Source organism: Bos javanicus, chromosome 7 (genome assembly GCF_032452875.1).
Source record: "Bos javanicus breed banteng chromosome 7, ARS-OSU_banteng_1.0, whole genome shotgun sequence".
NCBI classification, from domain to species: Eukaryota; Metazoa; Chordata; class Mammalia; order Artiodactyla; family Bovidae; genus Bos; species Bos javanicus.
Genome location: NC_083874.1, coordinates 107,676,399 through 107,689,017, shown reverse-complemented (window position 1 = coordinate 107,689,017; position 12,619 = coordinate 107,676,399). Strand labels below are relative to the sequence as shown.

Sequence of the window (12,619 nt, the reverse complement as noted above, 5' to 3'; positions counted from 1 at the left end):
CTTACCTGTGTATACAGTTTTTACTCTCGAGATAGGCCATACCAGAAGCAACATCTAATGAAAATTTCACTAATTGTTTGAGTTTTATATCATCCTTCCTCTTTCTCAGAAACGTGAGGAAATCACCTCCTAGAAGAATCAACAATGAGAAGATCACGATGAAAGTCATATTTATCACCTATTAGATACACCTTCCAGAACAAAAGGCATTACACATTTAACCTTACTTTCTGCTCATTTAAGAGGAGGATAAAAGAAAACATGAAGAGAACACATCTTATTAGAAAGCAGACACTATGAATTCTCTTAGATGCAGTGTAAGTACTTCAAGGGCTTCACACTGTATATTACTCAACACATAACAATATTCAGTCATACTTTTTCCTCGGTCATAATTTCTCACCAATCTGCCTGGCTAAAATTTTCTATGAAATCCTTTTGTCTCTAATACCAGATAAAAGATTATAATTATTATGAGTTAAATAAAAAAGTAAATTATATTGAATTAGTTACCAGATTCAGTGACTGCTTAAAAAACTGAGATTACTAACACCATGATAAATAGAGTAACACCATGAAAAAAAAAGGCTATGAGTTTGATAAGATTTAGCTGCTGAGCCAGATTGCATTTTCATACATCAAATGGATTTCAGTGATATCTGAGAGAAACTCCTCAAACCAGCATGTTCCAAAAGAAGTGTAATGCAAGCCACTTAGAAATTTCAAATATACTGGTAGCCACATTTTTAAAAGTAACAACAATGAAAAGGTGAAAGTGACTGAAGTAATACATTTTTCTTTAGTTCCATTATGTATAAAATATTATTAAATCAACATGCACTATTATAAAATTATGGTGAAAATATTTTACATTTCATCATCTTAACTCTTTAAAACATGTTGTGCATTTTACATTTATGGAACATCTCAATTTAGATGCAAATTTCCATCAGAAATATTTGATCTGTATTTAGATTTCATCAAATTCATGGTTAAAAAACATACCTAGGTTGTTCCAAAAATATTATACTTAAATTTTTCCAATAACTGAATCATAGTACTGGAAATGAAATTTTTAAATTTAAATCATATAAAATTGAGTGAAACTCACACTTCATCTTTTAGAAGCACACATGTCAAAACTCAAGAGCTCAGGAGCTACATGTGGCCAGTGACTACCAGACTAAACAGGACAGCCTTAGGCCACAGGCACTAACAGCATGGCGTTAACGGTTAAAGCTCGGTCACTTCTCCTTGCTAACGCACATTATAATGCACTGCATTAGTCAACAAAGTAAAACAAAACCTAGTCAAAATATACCGAATGAACGTTCTCTAAAAACAGTCATTCCTACTTTTTCTATTAGAACCTCAGACATTAAGCCAGAGTTTTGCAAGAGGGATTAGCATTTTAATTGTCATTTCCTGATGTTTTTGATACTCTTCACCAGGGATCCAGCCTCCTTAAATAGAACAACTCTAGAGGTGAAGATTAAATGGCTTTTTCTTTAATGAGAGTCTCAAGAAAACAAACACCAGCCTAACTCTCCTTAGAAAGTTCTTTTTCTAATCTCTTTCCCCTATTCATAAATCAAGCATTATACAAATTTAGGTGGACTATTTACGAAATCAATAAGCTATATGCTTCAAAAGTAATCTTAATGGTGTCTGATTATTTACTTTTTTCTGTTCTTCCAAAGAGAATATCAAACTTATTGCTAAGAACATTACTGAAATAGCTTCTATCAAGCTTGACTTAATTTTCTTTAAAAAAAAAAACAAAAAACAAACCTAAATGCAACAGTAAACAGCAAAATTAACCACTAATTTTTCAACTTTAATAGGCAAAAAATGTCTATTAAAATGGACTTGAAATCAATATTTAGTTCAAGTTATTTCCTGGGCCAATATTCCCATATACTGTTAGATACATTTATTGATACACTGGCCTAGTTTAGAAGAAGTGCACCCTTCTAATTTTGAAACCATACAGCATTTTGGGAATAACTTTCAACTGAAAGAAATCTTTCCTGGAATCTGATTAAAGCAGCATATGACATAACCTCAGTGTTCTGTGGAATCCTAATATTTCTTCTTTCCAAAATTAGCTCACATTCAGCACTTTTCCTCTGCCTCCTGCTCTGTTTAAATTTAGACTTTCACCTACTCCTCCTCAACCCCCAGCCCAGCCTGTAAACCAGTGAGGAGAACTGCACCTCTAGTCAGTAGGCTAATTTCAGCAACCACCACAGGATGTCTAGAATGTCATAATACTTCAATAAGCATTCTTGGATGAATGAGTAAATAATGTAAAAAACAATCTCTTCCATGTAGCTTATAAGCTACCCATGAAGACATCTACATATGAAATTTTTTATTAATTTTAGTCATTTCTTCCTTAGCTCCTCTCCAATGGTTGGAACTATGCTTTTCAAGTACTTGCTCAAAATTAATGTTTAGAAAAGGATAACACTGCATCACTGGCACCTGACAGAGGCCATAAAAGTCTTTAGATTCCAAAATAAAACTTAGTACACTTAAAACTCTGAGCTCACCTTGATAAAATGCTTCTGTAACACCGCTGCCTTACAAACTGCATCACTTTAAAAACTAATTTGCAAAGGAGCAATTCTTAATAGACAAGACTGTAGGCCAACAGAGGCTTCCCAGGTGGTGCCAGTGGTAAGGAACCGCCTGCCAGTGCAAGAGCGTACGAGGTGCAGGTTTGATCCCCGGGTTGGGAAGCTTCCTTGGCGGGGAGCATGGCAACCCGCTCCAGTATTCCTGTCTGGAGAATCTTTTGTCATTTTCACTGTGCCACTTTAAAGAACCTCTTTGAACGTGTGATCTATCTAATAATCATATATGCAGCACATGTGCATACATGTTTGCATATGTATGTATGCATGTAGCCTAGAGTACCCCACCTGACCACTGCAGTAAGATGGTGGTACTCAAAAATGTGTAAAACGAGATAATAACGCCTCATTTGTAACTCTGTCTTACCAAGGCTTATTTCTGTATGGATATACTGCATACTAAACCAAGACAGGATGGATTACTTTCTAGATTTCTTCAGTGATGAATTTCTAAGACAATTCTTAGAATGTTTTTATAAACAACTTCTACTTTACTAATGATACAGCATCACATGGTGAAAAGAGTATGAATAGTTAGGCCTCAGCAATCCAGGTCTGATCAGCGGTAAACTGTTCACTCTCTCTAACCTTCCCTACAACATAAGGATTAGTGCCTTTTATTTCTCAAGGCGGTTTTGAAGACCAAAACGTATCTAAACCACAAAGCAAATGTCTACCTAGCATGTGGTGCACCCAATAAACAGTAGTGTAACTTACTATTTCTGTTGAAGTTATTTTGCATATAAAACCAGGAACAGTGCAGCAAGGACTGGTTGTCACACAACAGTAGTTTTTCCTCACTCACCTCACTGCCTTTTTCCCACTTTGGAGAGTATTTATCTCATCTCAGCACTAAAGGCAATCCTAGGTTTGCTTAACCCAATTATCAATGGAGTCACATTTTCAAGTGACGGATTCAGGGATGTGCGCTCGGTCGCTCAGTCATGTCCGAAGCTGGGACCTCAAGGACTGTAGGCGGCCAGGCTCCTCTGTCCATGGGATTCTCCAGGTAAGAATACCAGAGTGGGTTGCCATGCCCTTTTCCAGGGGATCTTCCCAACCCAGGGATCGAACTCAGGTCTTCCACACTGCAGGCAGATTCTTTACCATCTGAGCCACCAGGGAAGCCAGACTCAGGGGTAGGTACACTGTTTAATTCAGGCCACTGAGATACAGGAGATAACTTTTAAAGGATGAATGAAAGAAACTTTTTAAGACAAGTACCAGGAAAGGAGCTTCTCTGCAAGTGGAAGTATGCAGGGCAGCATGTGCTCCACAAAGACTGGCAGCCTTGGGATGAAGCTGTCGCCATGGAGAGGCTTCACTAGGAAGAGTGAAGGAAAGAATAGTTTTTGGTGGCATCTCTGAGACACTGGATCAAACGCTGCCTCAAGAATGACTTTCTTCTAGATTTTTGAGTTGAATGAACAAATAAAAGCTCTATAATTTTTTTTATATAACTCCCATACTAGCCACTCAAAGATTCTTTATGGATAAAATAATAACTGTATTAGAAGATACTGAGAATTAAAAAGATACTATATATTTATATATTAAATGTCTAGAACAAGTAGGAAATAATAAATAGAAGTGCTTTATTCTGTTTACAGCCAACATTTAGTAAGAGAATAGAAGACTGTTTTATTCTTAACAGCTCTTTCTCAAAGGTTTCTTAATCTGTGCTATGAAAATCTGATCCTATCTGTTCTTTCTGTATTAATGGGACTCCGAGGAACTGATCATATTAAACAAACTCGTAGAGATTATTATGTAAACAAGAACACGAATTTATCAATTTGTCATTAGGGAAAAGGGATCATCAAGGCTATACCACTAATGACTTTCTGTCACTGAATCATGTAGAGATCTTAATTTATCTTCAAATAAATTTAAAGGTTATTAAATTAAGAGATACCAGTCCCTAGTGATATATAAAATGCATAATTCATTACCCTTGTTTTTTAGGATATCAATTTACTCCAGAGAAGTTTGGTTTAGTTGTGTTCACGTACACATTTAAAATAGGCTCATAATCAAAGCAAGTATTAAATTATAGAGAGCTATTATAGAGGACCCATTTATGTCATTGTTCAGAGTTGTTACTAAAAAATAAAACTTTTCATCTTTTCTTCTCTTTTATTAGACTTCTGGCTGTGGGCCAGCCCATCAAAACTCAGGCGGGTACACATTTATATGACAATCATAACAACGAGTGCTGACTTAATTTGTGCTCTGTGAGACACAGAATAGATTCTGTGTAATAGGAGGTAAGTTAAAACACGTTCCAGAAGAAAAGGATCGATGCAGACACTGAGGCGCCAATACTGACTGCTACACGCAGGGCACACGTAGGAAAGGCAGCTTTCAGGGAAAGGGAGATTGGACAGGAGAATGCACTGGCTGTTAACCAAGGTGATGAGGGCTTCTTCCAAGAACCATCACACACACTCACACACACACACACACACACACAGAGACCACAGCACTAGATCTGAAAGACTCGGTAATGAGCTGGACATGGGTCAGTCTGTGAGGAAAGATGAGAAACATGCAACACAGAAAAGCGGAAAATGACTCCAAGGACACACTGGCTTTTCTGATACCACGCTCTTCTTTCTAAAGCAGTGCGTGCTGAAGAGCTTGCTCCCTGTGCAGTTCAGCTGAGCCAAAGGCAGCGCTGAGAGGATGGTTTTCCCAGTTTAGATTAATGCACGACATTTGTCTTTTCAGATGAGGCTCCTTAATGACCACGCTCTGCCAGCACTGCACGGTACCGGGGCCTTTGGCATTTCTCCTTTGCAGATGATCTCTAACAATGTAACTCTCTAATGGTCGTAAAACCAGTTCTCTGCAATAAAAGAGTGCCTTTCACAGTACTTTTTAACTTGCCGGTTCAAGGGGCAGCAGCTATAATCTTGCTAGACATTATGTGACCTGCCAGGACAGATGCAGAGTCAGGTTTCACAGACCTTCAGAACACTGGCTTCCAGAAAGCACTCTGGAGATAATCCGCTTTATTACACGGTGGAGGAGAGAGCTGAACTCACCTGATTTTTACTTTTAAGGTGGTAATTTTGGTGATACAACTGAAATTCTAAGGCATATGCCTGCAAACTATGGCCTGAAGAGGCCAAAATCAGCCCCATGCCTGCTTTTGTAAATAAAGTTTTACTGGAAACTTTAAACTCATTCCTTTACATGCTGTTTACAGATGCTTTCGAGCTATGATGGTGGAGCTGAGGATGGCCAGAGACTGGACAGCCCTCAACACCTAACCATCTTACTACCTGGTCCTTTACAGAAAAAGCTCACTGCCTCTTGCTTTGAGGTATTACTCAGTATTTCATACCGCTACAGTCCCTCTATTTAAAGGTTCTCATGATCGCCTTGGTTACTTTCAACCAAGATCTTACTGTTCACTGTGCTTTCTTTTTTGCGTGAGGGCTCAATAGTGCCATTTTTTTAATGTTCAAGGAGGAAGCTAGAAAGGTAAATTCACCAATTAATTTTAAATCCTAAGGCTGACAAACATATTCACACAGAAAAAAACATATGAAGAGTGAGATCATAAACCCCTGGTATCCTCCCCATCCACAACCCACCATCTGCCACCAAGACAAAGAAATTTCACTGTCTCTCCCTGCTCTCATGCCAAACAACCTACTTTTCTATTTTGTGGCCTGTTATGCCCCTGAAAGGTGCCTTTGATATAAAGATAAGAATGGACAGGACGATCAGATGTATAAAGAGGTTCGTTCCTGGAATACCCGTTAAATACTTAGATGCTACAAAGACATTTTTTTCTAAATAAAAAATTCAAAAGAATGCTTATTTTGATGTATCTATCTACTACAGGAAAACCTGCAGAGAAAAAAGAAAGAGGCATCAATTCAAGTTTCCTTAGATTTTTTAAAGAGATGTGGGATCAAAATACCAACTCAAAAGTACATTTAAATTTCATAAGAGAAAAAATGTTTATAAAAGCTAACAATATTTTTAGAAATTGAATTTATCATAGGCTACATATTTTAGAGACATTAAGTCCCTGAAAGCAATAAAATCAGTGACTACTTTATAAAAACTATTATATAATCTTATTCTCTAAAGTAATTAGAAACATATTTATATCTTCATGTTTACCCATTTCTGTTGGATATGGTCAGAATTTAATTTATGCAAAGGTTTTAATCATAAACACATTTACAAACTATGAAACTTTCTATCAAAATTAATTAAAAAGTATTACTTTATAATTTTAAAGAACACAGTGCAGCAAAGAGCTTGGAATGTCAGTATTGAGAAAAAAAAAACAAAAAAACAGGAGCATGTTTTTTCACTTTTTAAAAAGTTGTGGTAAAAGCACTTATAAATTTTTCCTCTTAATTTTAAGTGTAATACTGTTAATTATATTGACAATGTTGTACAAATGATCCAGGTGAGCCACAGAATTGACTTTTTAACTTAGAAACCATTTTCATTATGGTAAAAAAAAGCATAAATTTTAGCATCTTTACTACTTTTAAGTATATAGTTCAATAGTGTCTCCCTCTGAGATAAAGGTTTGATTCCATTTATACAAAGTCCAAAACCAGCCCAAACGAATCTATTTTATAAGTCCAGAAAATGGTAACCACGGGTGTGTATACTTTTTGATAATCCTGGAGAATCCCAGGGACGGGGAGCCTGGTGGGCTGCCGTCTGTGGGGTCGCACAGAGTCGGTCACGACTGAAGCGACGCAGCAGCAGCAGCAGCAAGCTTATAATTAGTGCACTCTTCTGTATGTGTTATATTTTGTTTGATCTAGTATTTCACCCTATATATAAACTAATAAGTTAAATTATTTTTTCATGGGTCAGAGATAAATAACTTCAGTAGTCACAGCACAGCAGGGGGCTGTCGTGGGTTAAGCATATACAGATCCTTGAACACAAAGTAGGATGTGTTTTGGGAGAGGAATGATGAGTTTCAAAAAGCTGCTGTTTTTTAGCAGGCAGTAAGCAAGCCAATAGAGTGCATCATGGGAAATGCCAGGCTGGATGAATCACCAGCTGGAACCAAGATTGCCTGGAGAAATATCAACCATCGCAGATATGAACATGATGCCACCCTAATGGCAGAAACCAAAGAGGAACTAAGAGCCTCTTGATGAGGGTGAAAGAGGAGAGTGCAAAAGATGGCTTAAAACTCAACATTCAGAAAACTAAGATCATGGCATCTGGTTCCATCACTTCAAGGCAAACAGATGAGGAAACAATGGAAACAGCAACAGATCTTCTTTTCTTGGGCTCCAAAAAATGACTGTGGATGGTGACTGCAGCCATGCAATTAAAAGATGCTTGTTCTTTGGAAGAAAAGCTATGCAAACCTAGATAGCATATTAAAAAGAAGAGACATTACTTTGCCGACAAAGGTCCATCTAGTCAAAGCTATGGTTTTCCCAGTAGTCATGTAAGGATGTGAGAGTTGGACTATAAAGAAAGCTGAGCACAGAAGAATTGATGCTCTTGAACTGTGGTGTTGGAGGACTCTCGAGAGTCCTTTGGACAGCAAGGAGATCAAACCAGTCAATTCCAATGGAAATCAACTCTAATTATTCATTGAAAGGACTGATGCTGATGCTGAAGCTCCAGTACTCTGACCACCAGATGCAAACAGTTAACTCATTGGCAAAGACCCTGTGGATGGGAAAGACCAGGGGCAGGAGGAAAAGGGGGCGGTAGAGGTGAGATGGTTGGATGGCATCACTGACTCAATGGACATGAGCTTGAGCAAACTCAGAGATAGTGAAGGACAGGGAAGCCTGGCGTGCTGCAGTTCAAGGGCTCAGAGACAGTCAGACATGACTCAGTGACTGAACAACAACAAATGGTGTTTGGGGGTTCACAGGTGGTGCAAGTGGTAAAGAACCTGCGTGCCAATGCAGGTGACGTAAGAGAGGCAGGTTTGATCCTTGGGTCGGGAGAAACCCCTGAAGTAGGAAATGGCAACTCATTCATCCTTGCCTGGAGAATCCCAAGGACACAGGAGACGGGCAAGCTACAGGCCAAGCGGTCACAGAGTCAGACACAACTGAAATGACTTAGCATGTGCACAGATGGTAAAATGTCAAAGGTGGGAGGAGAAGGGGACAACGGAGGATGAGACAGCTAACAGCATCGCCGATTCAACAGACACGAATTTAAGCAAACTCCGGGAGATAATGAAGGACAGAGGAGCCTGATGTGCTGCAGTCCATGGGGTCATAAAGAGTCGGACATGACTTAGTGATTGAACAGTAACAATAACAAAGCAAGACTGCTCTTTGTCTGAAAGGGAGACATTACCTTGTCCCTAGAAGCTGTTCATTACAAACATACCCCAGAGAAATGGCCCAGATAAAGATCAGTCAGGGCCTTGTATTCTTGGCATACCCAGTAAGGTGAGTAGGAATGCAAGAAATCAATGCAAGAGTATCTTGTAACATACCTTAATAATAAGCTTACTAGATTTCGAATACTATAAAAAAGTAGATCAGAGGAAAGTCATAAACATAATGCAACAATATTTCTGCAAGCCATTTGCATCAAAAAAGTGAAGTGAAAGTCAGTCAGTCGTGTCCAACTCTTTGTGACCCGAGGTGACATCAAAGCTGATTTCAAATATATAAAGAGCTTTTTTTTAAAAAAAAAAAAAAATGAAATAAGAACTTTATTTCTCATTTAACTTCAGGTTTCAAGTAAGGGTGATATTTTGTGTGCCAGGATATCCTGTCTAAATTATTTCTTCAAAAATAGTAAGAGAAATGCTTGTGTGTGAGCTAACATTGTCTTTTCCACCTTCAAATATCTGCATCAGGAAAATTTATCTCCCTTTTTGCTTAGAACAGAAAAGCTATGTTGCTTACCATTTAGGATTAAAAAAAAATACAAAGTGAGTAACTGTGATGAGTGTGACATACTTCTACAATGATGAGTAGTCAATGATAAAAAAAGATGATTACTCATATTGGACAAGAGATTTTAGAGGTATCAAAATTTCCTAGGATGGATGACTTTCTAGCAGATTAAGTTGGCTTAACTTGATCTGTCTTAGGTAAACATATAGAATAAGACTGTTGACATTCTAACGTTGTTGTTCAGTAGCTAAGTTGTGTCCGACTCTCTGCAACCCTATGGACTGCAGCACACCAGGCTCCTCGGTCCTCCACTATCTCCCAGAGTTTGCTCAAACTCATGTCCACTGAGATGGTGATGCCATCCAACCATCTCATCCTCTGTCACCCCATTTTTCCTCCTGCCTTCAATTTTTCCAGCATCAGGGTCTTTTCCAGTGAGTTGGCTCTTCGAAGTAGGTGGCCAAAGTATTGGAGCTTCAGCATTAGTCCTTCTAATGCATATTCACGGTTGAGCTCCTTTAGGTTGGACTGGTTGGATCTCCTTGCTGTCCGTCTTCCACAGGTGAAGGGGCAGCAGGGGCTTCCTGGTGGGCCTCTCAGGACACAGACAAAGACTCGTGCAGCCACCCCACCGAAGGTCTCTTGACACATCAGGAAAGGATACAGGGGAACAGCAGTATTCAAAGAACTTTAAGGCCTACTAAAGATGAATGGATACTCCTTCTTACAGCCGTTCTCAATCTAATAAGGAAGACAAAAAAATTAGGGGAAAAAAAACTATATTAAAAGACACAGTTGGGACTTCTCTGGTGGTCCAGTGGCTAAGACTCTGTGTTCTCAATACAAGGGGCCTGCGTTTTCTCCCTGGTCTGGGAGCTAGATTCCACATGCCACAATTACCAACCAAGAGTTATCATTCCACAACCAGATCCTGCAGGCAAGGAAGATTTAAGATCCTGAGTGTGGCAACTAAGACCCGGAGCAGACCAAGAGGGAAAATAAAAGACAAGGTGGAATAGCAGTTAAATACATACACAAGTAATACGTAGTGATGGTTCAGAAATGCACAGTGAGATCTGACTTCTGGGACCAGAGAAAGATTCAGAAAGTCAGTAACACTGTGAAAGATAAAGTGGGGTTCCAAGGAGGGGAAAACACAGAAGAACCAGTTGAACTTATGTTAGAAAGGAAAAACAGAAATTGAAACGAAGGGCTCACGAGAAGTAAACAGCCATAGAACCAAGACTCCCATTTCTGTATGAGTTCATTCTATTTTTGTTGCTGAATATTTTGCACTAAACTGGCATGACTGATGATGAATAATTGAAGCTTTCTCCTGGGTAACTGCTGAGGGGGAAAAACTAAATTGGATTCACTCTGATGTCAAAAATATTGATCATCTTTTTTCTTTAAGCTTGATTTTGGATATAAAAATAAACATTAATTCCTTCTTTGGAGTTTTTCTAGTAGAATGTTACTCTGTGCTAGAAATAATTATCATTCTCTAGAAGCACAAGGATGTTTGGCCATAAACCGATATTCCTCCTAATTCAGATCATCATGAAATGGGTTCTCAATTACACTGAATGTTCTCAAATCTAAGTGGGTAAAAAAAAGATATATTAAGGTTATTTGACTTAAATATTTCTCTTACGATAAGTACTTTCAGGAAGGAGAGAAGAACCATGCATGCAGTAAAATTCTAGTCATCTAACGAAAAAGGAAAACAGTTGTTATACATCTTTAAGATTAACTTTAATAGAGTTTTACTCCATAAGTTTGCAGACTGTCTTCTCATTCCAACTTTGTAATTAGTTGTAGGAACTTAGGCAAGCTGCTTGATTTTTTTTGGTTCCATCTATTACATAAAGGGCTTTGGGTTAGATGGACCTCAAAATTCCAATCTAGACCCCGAAGTTCAGTGGAATAGAAAGCGGGGATATGCAGGCACCACCTCTGGGTTCCCTGTCTTAAGCCGCCCTGCTCTGGACACGCTGCCTGCAGTCCTATCTTCCTTGCACGGCAGCCGTCCACTCTCCCCGCTGGGCCAGGGCTGGGGCCCTGTCATCTGTGTGCGTGGCCTTCCGACGAGGTTGGAGCTCTCCAGACGCCCTCCCACTCCTGACACTCCCCATCCCAGGCATCACTGCCATCACTTCTCCGGAATCTGGTCCAAGCATCCAAGAATAACTGCTTCCTTGCCTGCATACTTCACTCAGCACACCCAGTGTATAATCCACTTCTGCACCTCTATCATTTAACCTCTAGTGTTAGTGCTTTACACAAGCACTTAGCTGTTCACTTTGGAATTAGTGAGAACTTTGGTTTTTTTGATATCGAATTCTGGCAAGGAAATGGAATCATCCTGCCTTATTCTTTCCCAGCTAATTCGCTCACATGATTCAGATGTAAAATCCTTAAGCATCTTCCTTATTCAACAAAAGTTGACCTTTACCAGTGTCACTAGTTTAAAATGAATAACACAGCCTCTATTCCTTCGTAATCCATATAACTTCACTTTTACAAACAGCAAATATTTCATTAATTTTAAATAGATCTTTTGTTAAGTTATTATCTATGTGACCTTTTCGCAACTACTCACATGAAGTTTTCCAGGGCTTTTATCATCAACTCCCAGAACGCACATCCCAGTAGGTAACTCACTTAGTACAACATGGTGTGCAAATAGGCAATTAAAACTATTTTCATTAAAGTGATAGGTTAAATGTCACAGAGAAACCAACAAAAGATTTAGACACATGAGTATTTTCTTCCAGTTACTGCTGGTCATTTCTTATTGGATATTATTTTCATTTATGACATGAATAAAAGCTCAGTGAGCAACATGGCAGAGGGAAAATGCCATGTACAACTTGGGGGTTCTTTTTCACTTTGGTTTATGCTCTTAAAATGTATTTGGGAATAAAAAACAATGGCTATTTATCAAAAAAGACAGGTTTATTAAACTACCAAATGCATAACCATAAACATGACCACAGTGAGATCATAATCCAAACAATGTAGATACACCAACAAAAGGAAACGAGCTCCTTTAAGTTAATTCCCACATTGCCAGAAACGGCTTCAAGAGCACACGCTGGCATT

General features: G+C 38.6%; 1 protein-coding gene across 3 annotated transcripts in view; it reads right to left on the bottom strand.

Moving 5' to 3' along the window:
- The window catches only part of FER (FER tyrosine kinase), a 467,773-nt gene that overhangs the window by 107,292 nt on the left and 347,862 nt on the right, over window positions 1–12,619 (bottom strand). For all 3 annotated transcript variants that reach the window (XM_061424535.1, XM_061424536.1, XM_061424537.1), the window contains one exon: window positions 6–129. In XM_061424535.1, coding sequence (XP_061280519.1) covers window positions 6–129 — 124 coding nt within the window. The remainder of the gene's footprint in view (window positions 1–5; window positions 130–12,619) is intronic.